The 15,450-nt window shown below is 37.7% G+C and overlaps 1 protein-coding gene across 1 annotated transcript in view; it reads left to right on the top strand.

Moving 5' to 3' along the window:
* ARHGAP42 (Rho GTPase activating protein 42) overlaps positions 1–15,450 on the top strand; it is a 304,364-nt gene that overhangs the window by 97,647 nt on the left and 191,267 nt on the right. The window contains exon 3 of the mRNA XM_032295706.1: positions 3,629–3,690. Within this exon, the coding sequence (XP_032151597.1) occupies positions 3,629–3,690 (62 nt within the window). The remainder of the gene's footprint in view (positions 1–3,628; positions 3,691–15,450) is intronic.

Below are 15,450 nucleotides of genomic sequence, written 5' to 3'. Positions count from 1 at the left end.
GATATCATTATAAATGAAAAGATTTAGAGGTAAATTTCAGATACGGGCTTAAAAAGTTAGGCCACTGTTACTAATTCATAAAATGAACACTTAATGTCCTTAGCATTTTTTTTTTTTTTTTTGAGAGAGGGTCTTGCTTTGTCAGCCAGGCTAGAGTGCAGTGGTGTGATCTCGGCTCACTGCAACCTCTGCCTCCTGGGTTCAGGTGATTCTCCTGCCTTAGCCTCCCAAGTAGCTGGGACTACAGGCACCCACCACCATGCCCAGCTAATTTTGGTATTTTTAGTAGAGACAGGGTTTCACCATGTTGGCCAGGATGGTCTCGATCTGTTAACCTCGTGATCTACTCATCTTGGCCTCTCAAAGGGCTGGGATTATAGGCCTGAGCCACCGTGCCCAGCTTTTTTTTTTTTTTTTAGTGGAACAAATGACAAACATGAGTGTCTTCATTTGTACCAAGAAATATGTACTTTTCTGGAACTGAGACTACAAAATTTAAAGAGACCAATTCGTTTTTTGAAGTCCTTTTCTTGAAAAATCAACAAAAGAAAAAGAGGGAAGAAAATGTATTGTCAAATTGGGGCCAGTCTCAGAAAACTGCTGGAGGGAGAGGAGTTTTTTGTTGTGGAGAATCAGACATGCAATTGCTTTTGCATGTTAAAATTTTTCTTCCCAGACATTCCCATTATAATCAACTATTATCTTACTAAATCTATAAATGGTGTTCATATAGGAAACAGACCAGAAAACCATTTAAGTAAAATAGAAAATATCATCTTAAACTTTTAAACAAAAAGGTAGAATAGCAAAATGAGAGCTTGTTTTCTTACTTGTCACCAAAATCTGATTTAAGACAACTTTGAGGTAGGAGGTACCTTGGGGGAAGCCTGTGGATTTCAGCTGTTCTTAGAACAATACCCAGGGGCCAGTGAAATACTGCGTGGGGCTGTATGGGCCAGTGATCATTTCCTGGGTTGACCAAATGGGAAGTTTTAGTACCTCTTGCCAATCTAATATTGTTATATTTTCATTCATTCCAAAATAGTTGTTGACAGGCTTCTATATGCTAGGTATTTATTTAGCCCTTTGGGAAATTTAATGATAAATTTGCTATGTCCTACTAGCATTTAGACTAGTAGGAAAATAAAGCATTTGTAGCATGTTTTATTTTTCATTATTTGTTGAAAAAGTTACAGATTTTGTTAGACTTAATGAAAACTAGCAATCTCTTATCCTGCCAGTCCCCACCACTTATTTTACTTTCTTGGAAAGACTACTTTGAACTTTTAGTCATTTCTTGTGATTTTTTCAAGACCATGATTATCCTGCTCTTTTTAAAATTTGTTTTTCAGTGTTAGGTATTTATCATTAGGCTTCATACTATTTTCACATATGTCTTTACTTCATACTGTTTTACACATTCCTTTCTCTGATTCTCCCGATAGTTAAAACAACTTTGGCAAAATTCGTTTTCATGTCATATTGTAGTGAGTTTGTACATATTAGTTACAACTCAGCTACTTAGTTTATTATGATTGTGTTATTCATGTAACTTTGTTTTCCCAGGAATTAACCGTTGACTTGGAATTTTCTTTAAAAAAAAACACCAAAAAAACTTATTACTATACTCAGGTAGCCCAAACTGACCTACCTCTTGACTTCTTTCTCTGTAGACATGTTATCATTGCCTTCCAGTATCCAAAGTTTTGTTGACTTCTTCAAGCTCACTAACCAAGAGCTTCAGTGGCAGTAGATACGTACCAGAATGATGGAATACTTTCCTTACCAAAAGAAACTACAAAAATATGCTATGCTGTTACACTAGCCAATTAAAATATTCTTTACATTTGTACAGTAATTTTTTGTTCAACTTACTGTTATCAAAACTGAAATGTATTATAACATTAATACCAATATTTCTGGAGAAATTAAAATCTCATTTATCTAAACTGTAAAGGTCATTAATGTGTTTATTGGATTAACCAGAGTCTCCCAGGTAATCCATTGATTTCTGTTATAGTAACTGTGAATAAAACCCAGTATGAAATAATCATAGGGTTTAGCACTTCACACCAGTTTGGCTGGTGTAAGCCTAGTAATTTTGAAAAGAGAAAACAACATTTTAGTTTAGAATTTTTAATTCTTAAATGGAAGCTATTTTTTAATTTTCTTTAATGAGTTCTTTTGATGAGATTCTTGATTTGTTTTTCTCACTTACTTGCCTTTATTGTAGGCTTTATCCCAGAATTACTAAACTTCTGGTCTCACAGGATGTTTTCAGTATTAAGATGGGAAAAGGAAGTGACTGGGAATCTAACAAATAAGGCTGTATGGCCTGGCGCAGTGGCTCACCCCTGCAATCCCAGCAATTTGGGAGGCCGGGAAGGAGTATCACTTGAGTCCAGGAGTTTGAGACCAGCTGGGCAACATAGTGAGACCCTGTCTCTACAAAATTAATGAATTAACATAATTAGCGCGGTGTGGTACACTCCTGTAGTTCTAGGTACTTGGGAGGCTGAGGTAGGAAGATAGCTTGAGCCTGGGAGGTCAAGGCTGTGATGAGCCGAGCTCTCACCACTGCCCTACAACCTGGGCAACAGAAACAGAGCTAGACCCTATCTCACAAAAAAAAAAAAAAAAAAGACATAGAACAGAAAGTTTATTTGTGTTATCATTTTGTGACCCTAACATTCTGACTTTGGTTAATTATTCATTTTAAGCATTAGGTGTGAAAAATTGATATAGGTGAATTACTCTTCCATAATTGTTGTTTGGACCTATGCATTTTTAAAGAATTTGCTACTATAACCTCCTTTAATTTATTTGCTTAGTTTTTATTTGCTCCCACAATGTTTCTGAATACTTGATCTTTCTCATTTCAATTTAAATTGCCGTCCTTGTCTAATTCCTACTAAAAGTAAAGCAATATAGATACAGATAGTTCTCTAAAGCAGGCCTCTCAACTTTAATACAGAAACAGATCACCAGGGGATCTTGTTAAAAGGCAGATTTTGGGGTGTGGCCTCAGAGTTTGCATTTCTAACAAACTCCCAAGATGCTGATGTTACTAGTTTCTCTGACCACACTGAATTGAACAGCAAAGATCTAACCTACCTTGGATGTGGGAGTAAAGTTGATCCCTTCAGTATATGGAATCTGTTTTCAATTATCTGTGACCCTTGAGTTACCAGAAGTCAGTGGAAAATTTTGCATTCCTGGCTGTTTCTAAGTATACCAAATGGTAGATTTATTTCTCCTTATAGACTTAAAAATGTTTGATTATTTGTAGGTCACTCCTTAACAAATTATTTCAGTGGTATATTTATCAATGTATGTGTACATTTTACGTAGTAAGTATATATGTTATATTTCTTCCAATGTCTTTGAAGAAAAAACATTATTGTTGGTTCCTGCTAGGCTTTAATTTGTAGCATGCAGACAAACATACATCTTTGATCCATACCTTTTAGTCATTAGGATCCTATTGTATACTCTTTAATGGTTATACAAACATAAAATCACTGAATATACTATATACAAATTAATAACTAGCTTCCTTATAATGTTTCTTCCTCTGTAATTAGATATTAGCAATAAAAAAATGAATGTGTTTCATTTTTCCAAACAGCTCAGTCACTAAAAGAATTTGCAAGACTACTCATTGCAGTGGAAGAAGAAAGGCGAAGACTGGTAAGTCTGTTCTGTATTTAAGAATATTGCTTTGTTTCAACATGTTAAAAAGAAAGAATAGACCTCTTGAACTAGAGAACTTTATACAAGACCTTGTGATTTGACGCATGTACTAATTGTTACACGTATTTTTTAAAAGATTTGTGACTACAATTATCAAATATTGCTAATAAGGTATACCATTTTTTCTAATTATTTTATTTGCTTGGTGTATGTAAATTACCTTTATTTTGCTTACCATTTAACTGTTCTGAGGATTAAAAATGGTGAACAAACTTCCATTAAGAAACCCATTCTAGGCCAGGCGTGGTGGCTCATGCCTGTAATCCAAGCACATTGGAGGCCAAGACAGGCAGATCACCTGAGGTCGGGAGTTCAAGACCAGCCTGACCAACATGGTGAAACCCCGTCTTTAAAAAAAAAAGAAAAGAAACCCATTCTAATTCAGCAAACGTTTAGAAGTTATAACAACCTCAGTGTTATAATACAGACATGTTTCAAATGTTTGAGACAGTTTATGGAAGGAGGAACTTGCAAGGGTAACGTTAATGGGTAACGTTTGAGTTGAACCCTGAAGGTTGGGAGAATTTTGCTAGGCTGGGAAGGATGGGAAAAGCATTCTAGATTGATGGATTAATATATGCAAAGATATTAGAGCTTAGTTATTGGTAAAACACTTATCCATTCAAAAACATAATTTTATGACCAGTGTTTTCAAATATCTGTGATGTTCTCTGTCTATGATGCAATGTCCTTATCTGTAATATGGGAAAAATAGTAGTGTATACACCACAGGATTGTTGGAAAGCATCTGTAGCAGCACCCGACAGATAGTATATATATGGGGATGGTGATAACGATGCTGATAATTAGTTACAATGAGAGTCACAGACTTATCTAAGACATTGTCTCTGAATTAACTGACATTACTGTCCACTTGGGGGATTATATACACACATACAGGCATACGTCATTTCTCTGTGCTTTGCTGTACTGCATTTTGCAGATAATGTGTGTTTTTCATTTGTTTTGTTTTTGTATTCAAATTAAAGGTTTTGACAACTCTGCATTGAGCAAGTGTATTGGCACCATTTTTCTAGCAGCATGTGTATATTTTCTGTGTCACAGTTTGGTAATGCTCTCAGTGTTTCATATTTTTTCATTAGGATTATATCTGTTGTGGTGACCTGTGATGAGTGAATGTTAGTGTTACTACAGCTAGTGCTCGACTTACGACCATGATTGGTTCCGACAGACCGGTTGTAACACGATTTGGTCGTAAGTTGAGTGGGCTATGCGTACAGTACTGTGAAATGATGTTATAAAAATCTTTAAGTCATATTTTATCATAATTTTCTTTCATTGTTATATATCATAATTTTCTTTGTTCATTTTATGCCATTTGTATCATCTCTACACCATTTTGTTTCTTATTTTTACATTCGTTAGGTTTAAGTAAAACACTGCATTACCAGTAGTAAAGGTTGACCTGAATGCTTATTATGAAAGCATTCTTGTCAAATCTCATTTTTAAAAAGCCACCTTAACTTGTGGTAAAGGCGCAGCCTTGTGTAAAACTGTGGAATATTCACAGATCACTGAACCACGGTGGTCTATGGTTTGAAGTGGAAAACCACGGCATATGATGAGTTTTGAAAAGCAGAAGAGTATGAAGTATGTTAAGTCTTAGGGTTAAAAAGGACTAGTTGCCAGGTATTTATTTATTATCATTGTAAATAGAAAAGTAAATCATCACAATTTTATGTGACTTTCCATGGGATACAAATATGTAGCATTCATCATAAAAGATGTCATCTGGATATCTTGTTCAAATATAATTTAAACTTAGTATGTTCTAATATTGTTAAAGATATAGGGATATAAACCACTCACATTTTAGTAAGAAAGGCAAGAAAATGACTAATAATGATATGATATAGCATATATGTTTACTGTCCCGCACTGTCGTACGCCCAGCTGGGCAATGTTTGCGCTGCCAGAGGCGGAGCAGTCGTGGCTAGCGATTGTGGTCGTAAAGTCGAATGGTTGTAAGTTGCATAGGTCGTAAGTTGATCAATACCTGTATTATGACTTTTTTGGGACTCCACAAACCCTACTGAAATAAGACTGTGAACATAATCAATAAATGTTGATTATGTTCTGACTGCTCTACAAGCCAGCCATTCCCCATCTCTCTTCCTGTCCTTAGAGCTCTCTAATGCTTCAAACATAAATATATTGAAATTAGGCCAACTGAAAACCTTACAATGACCTCTAAGTATTCAAGTGAAAGGAAGTGTCATGTGTGTCTCACTTTTTTAAGCCAAAAGGTAGAAATGATTTAAGCTTAGTGAAGAAGGCATGTCAAAAGCTGACAAAGGCTTAAAGCTCGGCCTGTGGAACCAAATAGTTAGCAAAGTTGTGAGTGCAAAGGAAAGTTCTTGGAGGAAATTAAAAGTACTAGTCTATTAAACCCACAAATGATAAGAATACGGAACAGCCTTATTACTAATATGGAGAAAGTTTTAGTGGTCTGGAGAGAAAATCAAGCTAGTCACATTTCCTTAAGCCAAGCCCATAGAGAACAAGTCCCTAACTCTTTTCAATTCTATGAAGACAGATGAGGAAGCTGCAGAAGTAGAGTTTGAAGCTAGCAGAGGTTGGTTCATAAGGTTTGAGGAAAGAAACCATCACCATAACACAAAAATGCAAGGTGAAGCCACAAGTGCTGGTATAGAAGTTGGAGCAAGTTATCCAGAAGATCTGGCTGAGATCATGGATGAAGGTGGCTATACTAAGCAACAGAATTTCAATGTAGACAAAACAGCCTTCCCTAAGAAGATGCCATCCTGGACTTTCATAGCAATAAAATAAAAGTAGTCAGTGTCTGGCTTCAAAGGATGGGCTGACTCTCTTGTTGGGGGTTAAAGCAGCTGATGACTTGAAGTTGAAGCCAGTGCTCATTTAACATTCCAGAAATCCTAGGGCCCTTAAGAATTATGCTAGATCTACCCTGTCTGGGCTCTAGTTATAGAAGATGGAGCCTGGATGAGAGCATATCAGTTTACAGCATGGTTTACTGAATATTTTAAGCCTTCTTTTGAGACCTGTTGCTCAGAAAAAAAAAGATATCATTAAAAATATTACTGCTCATGACAATGTATGTGGTTACCTAAGAGCTATGATGGAGATGTGCACGGAGATTAGTGTTGTTCTCATGTTTGTCAATACAGCATTCATTCTGCAGCCCATGGATCAGGGAGTAAGTCAAGTAAAGACTTGACTTTTAAGTCTTATGAATTAAGAAATACATTTTTCAAGGCTACAGCTGCCATAGATATGGATTCCTCTGATGGATCTCGTCAAAGTAAATCGAAGACTTTCTGGAAAGGATTCATCATTCTAGTGATTCATGCTCACCAAGAGGTCAAAATATCAACACAAGTTTGGAAGAAGTTGATTCCAACCCTCATGGATGATTTGGAGAGGTTCAGGTCTTTAGTGGAGTATGTAACTATAGATGTGTTGGAAGATTTAAGAGAACTAGAATTAGAAGTGGGGCCTGAAGATGTGATTGAATTACTGCAATCTCATGATCAGGTATAGACTAAATCCTCTGGGACTGTGACACAGTTTGGTGGTATTTTTCTGAACTGATCAGAGGAAGCCATTTGAGGAAGGTGGGTGTTTTTAAGGTGCCCTTAACTCACAGAGTACATTGCCTGAGCTGGGAAAGGATCACACAAATAGGGCATGGTAGTTACACAAATGATCTTGGACAGAGGCCCCAAAGAGGGAGACAGTTTTGTCTAATTTGTGGGATAAGGCAGATGGTTTTTAGAAAAGATTCGTAGAGGATTGATTAATAGTTGTGGTCATATGCAGGGTTACAGGGCTAGGCCTAGAAGTTGTTGTGTTTGTTATAGTCAGTGGGAGAATTCCCAGAAGTTTTTGGAGAAAAGAATGAGAAAATTTAAGTATGATTCAGGAGATATTACTTTGGCAGCCATGTGAGAAAGAGGTAAGGTGGGGAAGAAATGTTGTGTTTGGTGGTGGGATGATCACATTCTTTTAGCCTACGTGGGTCTAGTCCCAGTACCAGAGAGACAGCCATGCAATGTGATCTGTACTACTAGAAATGTGTATACTCTTACGGGAGACTGACCTTTTCTGGTGGGGCAAAGAAAGGTTTTCTGTGAAGGTGACTTTGATCTTGAGTATAAAGGGCTTAAAACAGCCTAAATAGCATGCTGTTTTAAATGCTTTATATGTAATCCTTACTCTGCCTCTCTGAGCTGAGCCATAGAAGTCTAACTTTCACAGGGAGTCTTGGGTAGTATGTGCACTTGTGGCCAACAAGGGCATCTGATGACAGAAATGGAAAAGAGGAGTTAGAGAGATATGAAAGTTAAGAATTAGAAGGGTAATGGAAACAAGGGAAATAGTTCTGAGTTGCTGAGGCTGTGAGTCAGGCCTTGTGCAAATCGTTCAGGAAAGCAATAAACTAAGTATTGTGGAGTCTAATTCTAGAAAATATATTGGTTTAAAGAATAGAAGAAAATGTGTTGTTGTTTTTGGGACGAAAGAGATCCAAAGGAATGTTCTCATAGCACTGAAGAGACTTTTTAGGCTTCAGAGGAAAAGCTCTTCCTTTAAGGCGGGAGAAAAGAAAGAGGAATGGTGAAAACATAGTAAGAATGTGAAACAGCAAAATGGTTGATTGGACACGTTGAGAGTAGTGTTATGAAGGAATGGTTATTTTCTATGCCCAGGAGTTTGTAGAAGTGGTTTAGAGGAGCCAGGGGTAGGTTATTCAAGAGATGAGTAAGTGGACTATGGTCAGCAATGAAGAGAAATTGAAGTTAGACATCATAAATCTGTCAAGAATAGACTAGTTACCATGTTTTTGTGGATTTTTCTAGGAATACCCAGTGCCAAACTGTGAATAGTAAGCAGAGTTGGGAGATCAGATTCAAGTTGACGATTGGCCCAGAAGATAAGAGTGCTGGATTAAGGAGACATGGGTTTGTACAATATGAAAATGGGTCTTGGTTGAGTATAGCAATAATTGAGGCAGGAGGCTACTGATAGCCTTAGAAAGCAGAGATGGCAAGCACAACTACTTAGTGATGTTGAAGGTTCACTGGGAACAAAGGGTAGTCTGAAGACAGGGAAGCTGTGAAATGTACTGAGCTTGGTTTTGGAGCTGATCTCGATAGTGATGAGATTGGGATGTAGCTGAGCTGGGAGACGGGCCTTAGGAATCTAGAAAGCTGAGCTCAGAGATTTGGATGTTTTATAGGCAGGATCTTGACATCATCCAGTATGATGACAGAGTCAAGGACAGAGACCAAGGAGAGGAAATGGCTCAAGAATGTGGTAGAGTGTCTTATAAGCCGTGGAGATGAAGATCTGACCCTCAGTGTTTCAAATATCTGCATTTCTTCTTCTGGCCATGTTTCTGTTGTTGGGGCAGGGAATAAATTCTGCCTTCATGGGTGAGATCAGACTGTGAGCTTTGATTGCTCTACTTGTTATTTCAGAAAGGGTCTGAAATAAATAATGTGCAATGTAATGAAAAAAAGTATAGATACAAGTCTAATGGAATGCATTTCCACAGATTCTATACAAAATAATCACTAATCACACAGATCTAAACACTGCAGTGATGAGTTAACACTTCCAGTCATATGATGTTATTAAAACAATGATAGTATAGTTTTAATATCCCTTATCTAAAATGCTTGGGACCAGAAATGTTTTAGATTTATTTGTAAAAAAAATTTTGGAATATTTGCATTATACTGTACTTACTGGATAAGCATCCCAAATTTGGAAACTTGATATTGGAAATGCCCCAGTTAGCATTTCCTTTGAACATTATGTCTGTATTCAAACAGTGTTGGATTTTGGGACATTCCTGATTTTAGATTTTCAGATTTGAGATGTTCAACCTGTATGTATAGATGGTGAGAGATTTTGTACAAAGATGTGTCAAAGAACATGTATTTTCAAAATTAGAGCTTTATTTGGGAAGTAGAATATTTTTAGTGTACCAGAAAGTTGTAAAGGAACTCTATAATTAATTATAAAGCCACTGATTCTGTTTTTTTTACCGATAACTCATGAGTATTATATATATTTATTAGGTCTGACCCTAGTCTTCAGTATGTTGAAACAACATGTAAACAAAAATATTGGCTGGACGCAGTTGCTCATGCCTGTAATCTCAGCACTTTGGGAGGCTGCGTCAGGTGGTTTGCTTGAGCCCAAGAGTTTCAGACCAGCTTGGACAACATAGTCAAACCCCATCTCTACAAAAGAATACAAAAACTAGCCAGGCATTGGTGGTGCACACCTGTAGTTCCAGCTACTTGAGCGGCTGAGATTGGAGGATTGCTTGGGCCCACAAGGTCGAGGCTGCAGTGAGCTGAGATTGTGCCACTGTACTCCAGCCTGGGTGACAAGAACCTGTCTCCAAAAGAGAAAATAAAAATCTCATGAAGATGAAAGAGGACGTTAGAAATTAGCAATTTCAATAAATTCTCTTATTTCCAACAATTTACCATATTCAGGAAGATGAATATGTCGTCTTTGTAGTTTAATGACTATTTGCAGAAAAAAAGCCCAAAGAAACATTGATTTTAATCATAGAACTTTGTCTTGTCTCCTCCTAACTTTCAATATTGAGGTTTTTTTTTTTTTTTTTTAACATTTCTGCTAAAGCCATCTAAAAATGTACACTTTTAATGCAACAAAAAAGCAACTGAGAGAATAATGGAAAGTATATTTCAGAACCTTTTGAGGAGGATACAGTTTATTCTGTCTCATACATCTCAGATACTTTCCCTAAAGCAGGATTTTCCACAGTGTTGACTGACACTTGCCATCACGTGGCTAGGCAGAGAACAACATTTTAATGGCACAAATATAAGAAATTGTCTAATAGCTCTTTGTACTGACCTTAATAAAATGTGTATTACTTGGAAGGTGAAGACCTGGTATTGATTATTGATATATGGTTCAAAAAAAGTGCATCTTGGCTAGGCGCAGTGACTCATACCTATAATCCTGGCACTTTGGGAGGCCAAGGTGGGCAGATCACCTGAGGTTGAGAGTTTGAGACCAGCCTGGCCCACATGGAGAAACCCTGTCTCTACTAAAAATACAAAATTAGCCAAGCATGCCTGTAATCCTAGCTGCTCGGGAGGCTGAGGCAGGAGAATCGCTTGAACCCTGGAGGCAGAGTTTGTGGTGAGTTGAGATTGTACCATTGCACTCCAGCCTGGACAACAAGAGTGAAACTCTGTCTCAACAAAAAAGTGCATCTTTATTGTAAATGCTAGAATTTTTCACATAAAATGCAGCACTTAAATGATTTTGGCTAGAAGGTGTCACTGATCAGGTATCTTTGTGGTCAGACCCATATACCCCCAATATAAAGAGGGGCTTCTAAACCTTGTAAACTTTGTGGTAACATCTTCTAAGTTTCTGTACCACCACAGAAACCGGTCTTTTTCTTTAGATCACAGCTGTCTTGGCTGTGCAAATGCCACCATTTTGTCTTAGGCTATTCAAAATTAATTTGCACCAATGTTAACACAACAAGAGAACTCCTGGAAAAGGATGAAATGCTGGGTTGTAGCTTTCTGGAAGAGATCTAGGTAACCTCTTCTTTGTTGTTTGTATTGAAATAGTGAATTTGACTCTTTTGCCTCCATGCCGCTGGAGGTGATAGTGCCTCCCCTAAATCCTTGGAACCTCGCCCACCCCCATTTCTCCCTTTATTTTATTTTAATTTATTTTATTTATTTTTAAGGCGAGTCTCTGTCTTCCAGGCTGGAGTGTGGTGGTGTGATGTTGACTCACTGCAACCCCTTCCTTCCAGGTTAAGTGATTTTCATGCCTCAGCCTCCTGAGTAGCTTGGATTACAGGCGCATGCCACTATACCCAGCTAATTTTTATATTTTGTATATATATATATATTTTTAAAGGTGGGGTTTCACCATGTTGGCCAGGCTGGTTTCGAACTCCTGGCCTCAAGTGATCCACCCGCCATGGCCTCCCGCAGTATTGGGATTACAGGTGTGAGCCATTGCTCCCAGGCTCTCCCTTCTTAATATGTTCCCTCTTGCTGCCTGTTCTCCAGCCCTGTGGATTTCTTTTTATTCCTTTTCATTTGTCACTACAGGCTTTTTTTGAACGTACACATTTGTCCTTTCCTCTGCCTTGAACATTCTCATCCATATCCTCTCCTGATTGGCTCCCTTTTATCACTCAGGCTTCAACCCATGTATCTCCCTTGGACCCCTGCCCTTTCCATATGGCCTTAACTTTAGTCTTCTTGAATGCTAACATTATAAGAAAAAGACCTGCTCTCATGAAGCTTGCAATCTAAGGGGAAGAAACAAACATTAAACAGATTATGTCTGGTGGTGATAAATGCTGAAAAGAAAAATAATGGAGCTGGTGGGGGATGTGGCTGTTTATTGAGATGCCTATAATCGCAGCACTTTGGGAGGCCAAGGCAGCAGGATGGCTTTGAGGCCAGGAGTTAGAGACCAGCATGGGCAATGTAGTGAGACCCCATCTCTACTAAAAAATTGGATAGATATAGATGCCTATTCTGTATCTAGGTAGCCTTGTTTGGGAAGCAGCTAGATAATATAGGGTCTGGAATTCAGGGGAGGAGCTGGGGCTGGAGACATAAATTTAGAAGTTGTTGACCTGTGTGAGGCATTTAAAGCTATGGGAATGGGGGAGATCACCCAGGCTAAGAGTGTGAGACAGAAGAGAAAGGGTAGGAGGATAGAGCTCAAGCTAACTTGGTTCATCAAGTCCCAAGTTAGATCAGATGTGTGGTATCAAGGTAGAGTCTAATGTCCTCTTAGGAGGACATTAGATCAGTAGGAGAACTGAGAGAAAGCTGTTTGGATGGCTTGCTCAAAGCCCCATTTCTTCACTTGTGTATAGTAGAGATGTGGGACCATAACAAAGAGCAGCTCGTAAGTTGTGGACACAGTGAGGGCCCAAATGACCTGGCCACTTTATGCTCCTCCTTTTCCCTTCAATCATTGTCTGACCCCTGGGCCCCTCAGTTTCTAGTACAGTCCCTGACCTTGACAAATGATTTCTTGTTAGTTTAGCAGTGTAGATTATTTTCTTGGCTATATCTTTGTCACCAATGGAGGCAGCTTCAACTTCAAAATATTTTACCTAGCGTTTATCTTAGAGAATTTATACCAGTGAACTTATTTATTTTATGCTTCATTTTGATGAACATGAGAAACTTCTTTTTTATCTGTCATTGCACACAACATTTCATGTTTGCCTTTGACCTGTGTAAGTTACAAATTTTGCTCTAAATTTCCCAGAATTTGTATATATTTTTTAGAGACAGGGTCTCACTCTGTCTCCTGGGCTGGTCACGGTAGCCTTGGATTCTTAGGCTTAAGTGATCCTCCTGCCTCAGCCTCCTGAGTAGCTAGGACTATAGGCACATGCCTCCATGCCCAGCTAACTCTTAAGTTTTTATCTTTTTATTTTTCAGACATGGTGGGTCTCACCATGTTGTATAGGCTGGTCTTGAACACCTGGCCTCAAGTAATCATCTCACCTCGGCTTCCCAAAGTGCTAGGACTGCAGACACGAGCCACTCTACCCAGCCTGTCTTTTTATCCTTGGATAATAAATGTACTTCCCTGAAATGAACTAGTTGTCTGGGTGTTGTTTTGGGACAAAAAAAAAAATTATAGGGGGACTTTGAAGAAAAATTTATAACCTTTATTAAAATTTCAATAATATTTTCCTTATAAGACTATTAAGATCTCTATTTATTTTCCTTTCTTTCACTTTTGTTTTAAAGCATAAAGTTAATAAAGGTTAATGGGTTCAAAAGCAGAATAGTTTTAGATTTTTTTTAGAAAGAAAAAAATGTGTCGGTAATATCATTTGATTTTGAGCTTCAGTGTGAGCCTCAAGAGATGTGGAAAATCTGTTAGTGATGCTCAGTACGTTAGACATCAGGAATACATGTCTGTTGAACACCTACAATGTGTTAGTTGTTACGTACCTTGCATTATGTTTCTATGGGGCAGCACTGCTTTAGCTGATGATAGCAGCTGACACTGAGCATTCCAAGGTTCAAGGCACTGCTGCAGTTGCTTCATATGTTTCAACTAATTTCATATGCACAGCAGGCCTCAGAAATGTATGCTTTTAATGTACCCATTTCAAAAAGAGGAAACTCAAAAGTACATAACTAATACGTGGTACCACAAGGGTTTGAACCCATGCTGTGGGGATCTGGAGCATTCATATAATTCACAGTGTCACAAACATAGACTCTATTTCAATGACAAATTCCATTAATAACAATAACTAACATATATTGTTCATAGTATATGTAGGATGTGCTAATAAGTACTTTAGATGTATTACTTCAATATCTTACAAAAATTAGGGAAGAACATAGTTATAAGTTTTGAAATTGTCTTGATTTTCAACAATTTACTGAAAAAGGGGTCTCGATCCAAACCCCAAGAGAGGATTCTTGGACCTCATGCAAGACAGAATTTGAGGCAAGTCCATATAGTAAAGTGAAAGTTATTATAGATGTGAAGAAACAAAAGAATGGCTTCTTCATAGGCAGAGCAGTGGCATGGGCTGCTCAACTGAGTGTACTTACAGTGACTTCTTGATTATGTGCTGAACAAGAGGTGGAGTATTCATGAGTTTTCTGGGAAAGGGGTGGACAATTTGTGGAACTGAGGGTGCCTTTCCCTTTTAGACCATGTAGGGTAATTTCCTGATGTTGCCATGACATTTATAAAGTGTCATGACCTGGTGAAAGTGTCTTTTAGCATGCTAATAAATTATAATTAGTGTATAATGAGCAGTGATGATGACCAGAGGTCACTTTTGTCGCCATCTTGGTATTGGCGGGTTTTGGCCGGTTTCTTTACTGCATCCTGTTTTACCAGCAAGGTCTTTGTGACGAGTATCTTGTGCCAACCTTCGGTCTCATTCTGTGACTAAGAATCCCTGACCTCCTGGGAATGCAGCCCAGTAAGTCTAAGCCTGATTTTACCCCGTCCCTGTTCAAGATGGAATTGCTCGGGTTCAAATGCCTCTGATTAGGCATATATTTCTATGAAAACTTTATCCATCAATCCTTTGACAGTTCCCACAGTAAATTTTTGACATGTAGATCTAAAAATGTTCAGTAAGTCTGATAAACCTATTTAAGTCTTTCCCGCATTCTTGAACCCAGAATTTATGAAGCAGTAGAATGTTTTAAAGGTTGAAAAAATTACGTATCCCCATTTCCCTTGATGAAAGATTTCTCTTTATTTATTATTTTTGCCATACATCTTTGCTTTGCAGATATGCCCTTGGTAGGTGATACTGATTAATCTTAAGTTTCTGGCTTTGGTGCTATTATATGCTGAAGTGCAATTATTTGTAAAGTAATCCAGTTTCTTTTATTGTCTCAGTTAAATGAGGCACAATATGCCAAAATTCCACATGTGTGAAAACGGATTGTGCTTCTGGTATGTCTTAGGTTAAGTTTGATTAGAAACAAATTTTAGGTATGTTGGTCTCCATAGCAACATTTGTCTACAGTGATTTCACCTGAAATTTAAAAAAAAAAAGAAAAAAGAAGAATGCATAAACCTTCTCAATGTGCTACATGTATAAAGTTCTGATTTTCACATTTACTGAATTGTGGATGATTTCCCTTTCCTGATTTCCAGTTT

The sequence above is a fragment of the Sapajus apella genome, unplaced genomic scaffold (genome assembly GCF_009761245.1).
Source record: "Sapajus apella isolate SASKATOON/1434 unplaced genomic scaffold, GSC_monkey_1.0 scaffold34, whole genome shotgun sequence".
Lineage (NCBI taxonomy): Eukaryota > Metazoa > Chordata > Mammalia > Primates > Cebidae > Sapajus > Sapajus apella.
This window is presented reverse-complemented; position numbering and strand designations above follow the sequence as displayed.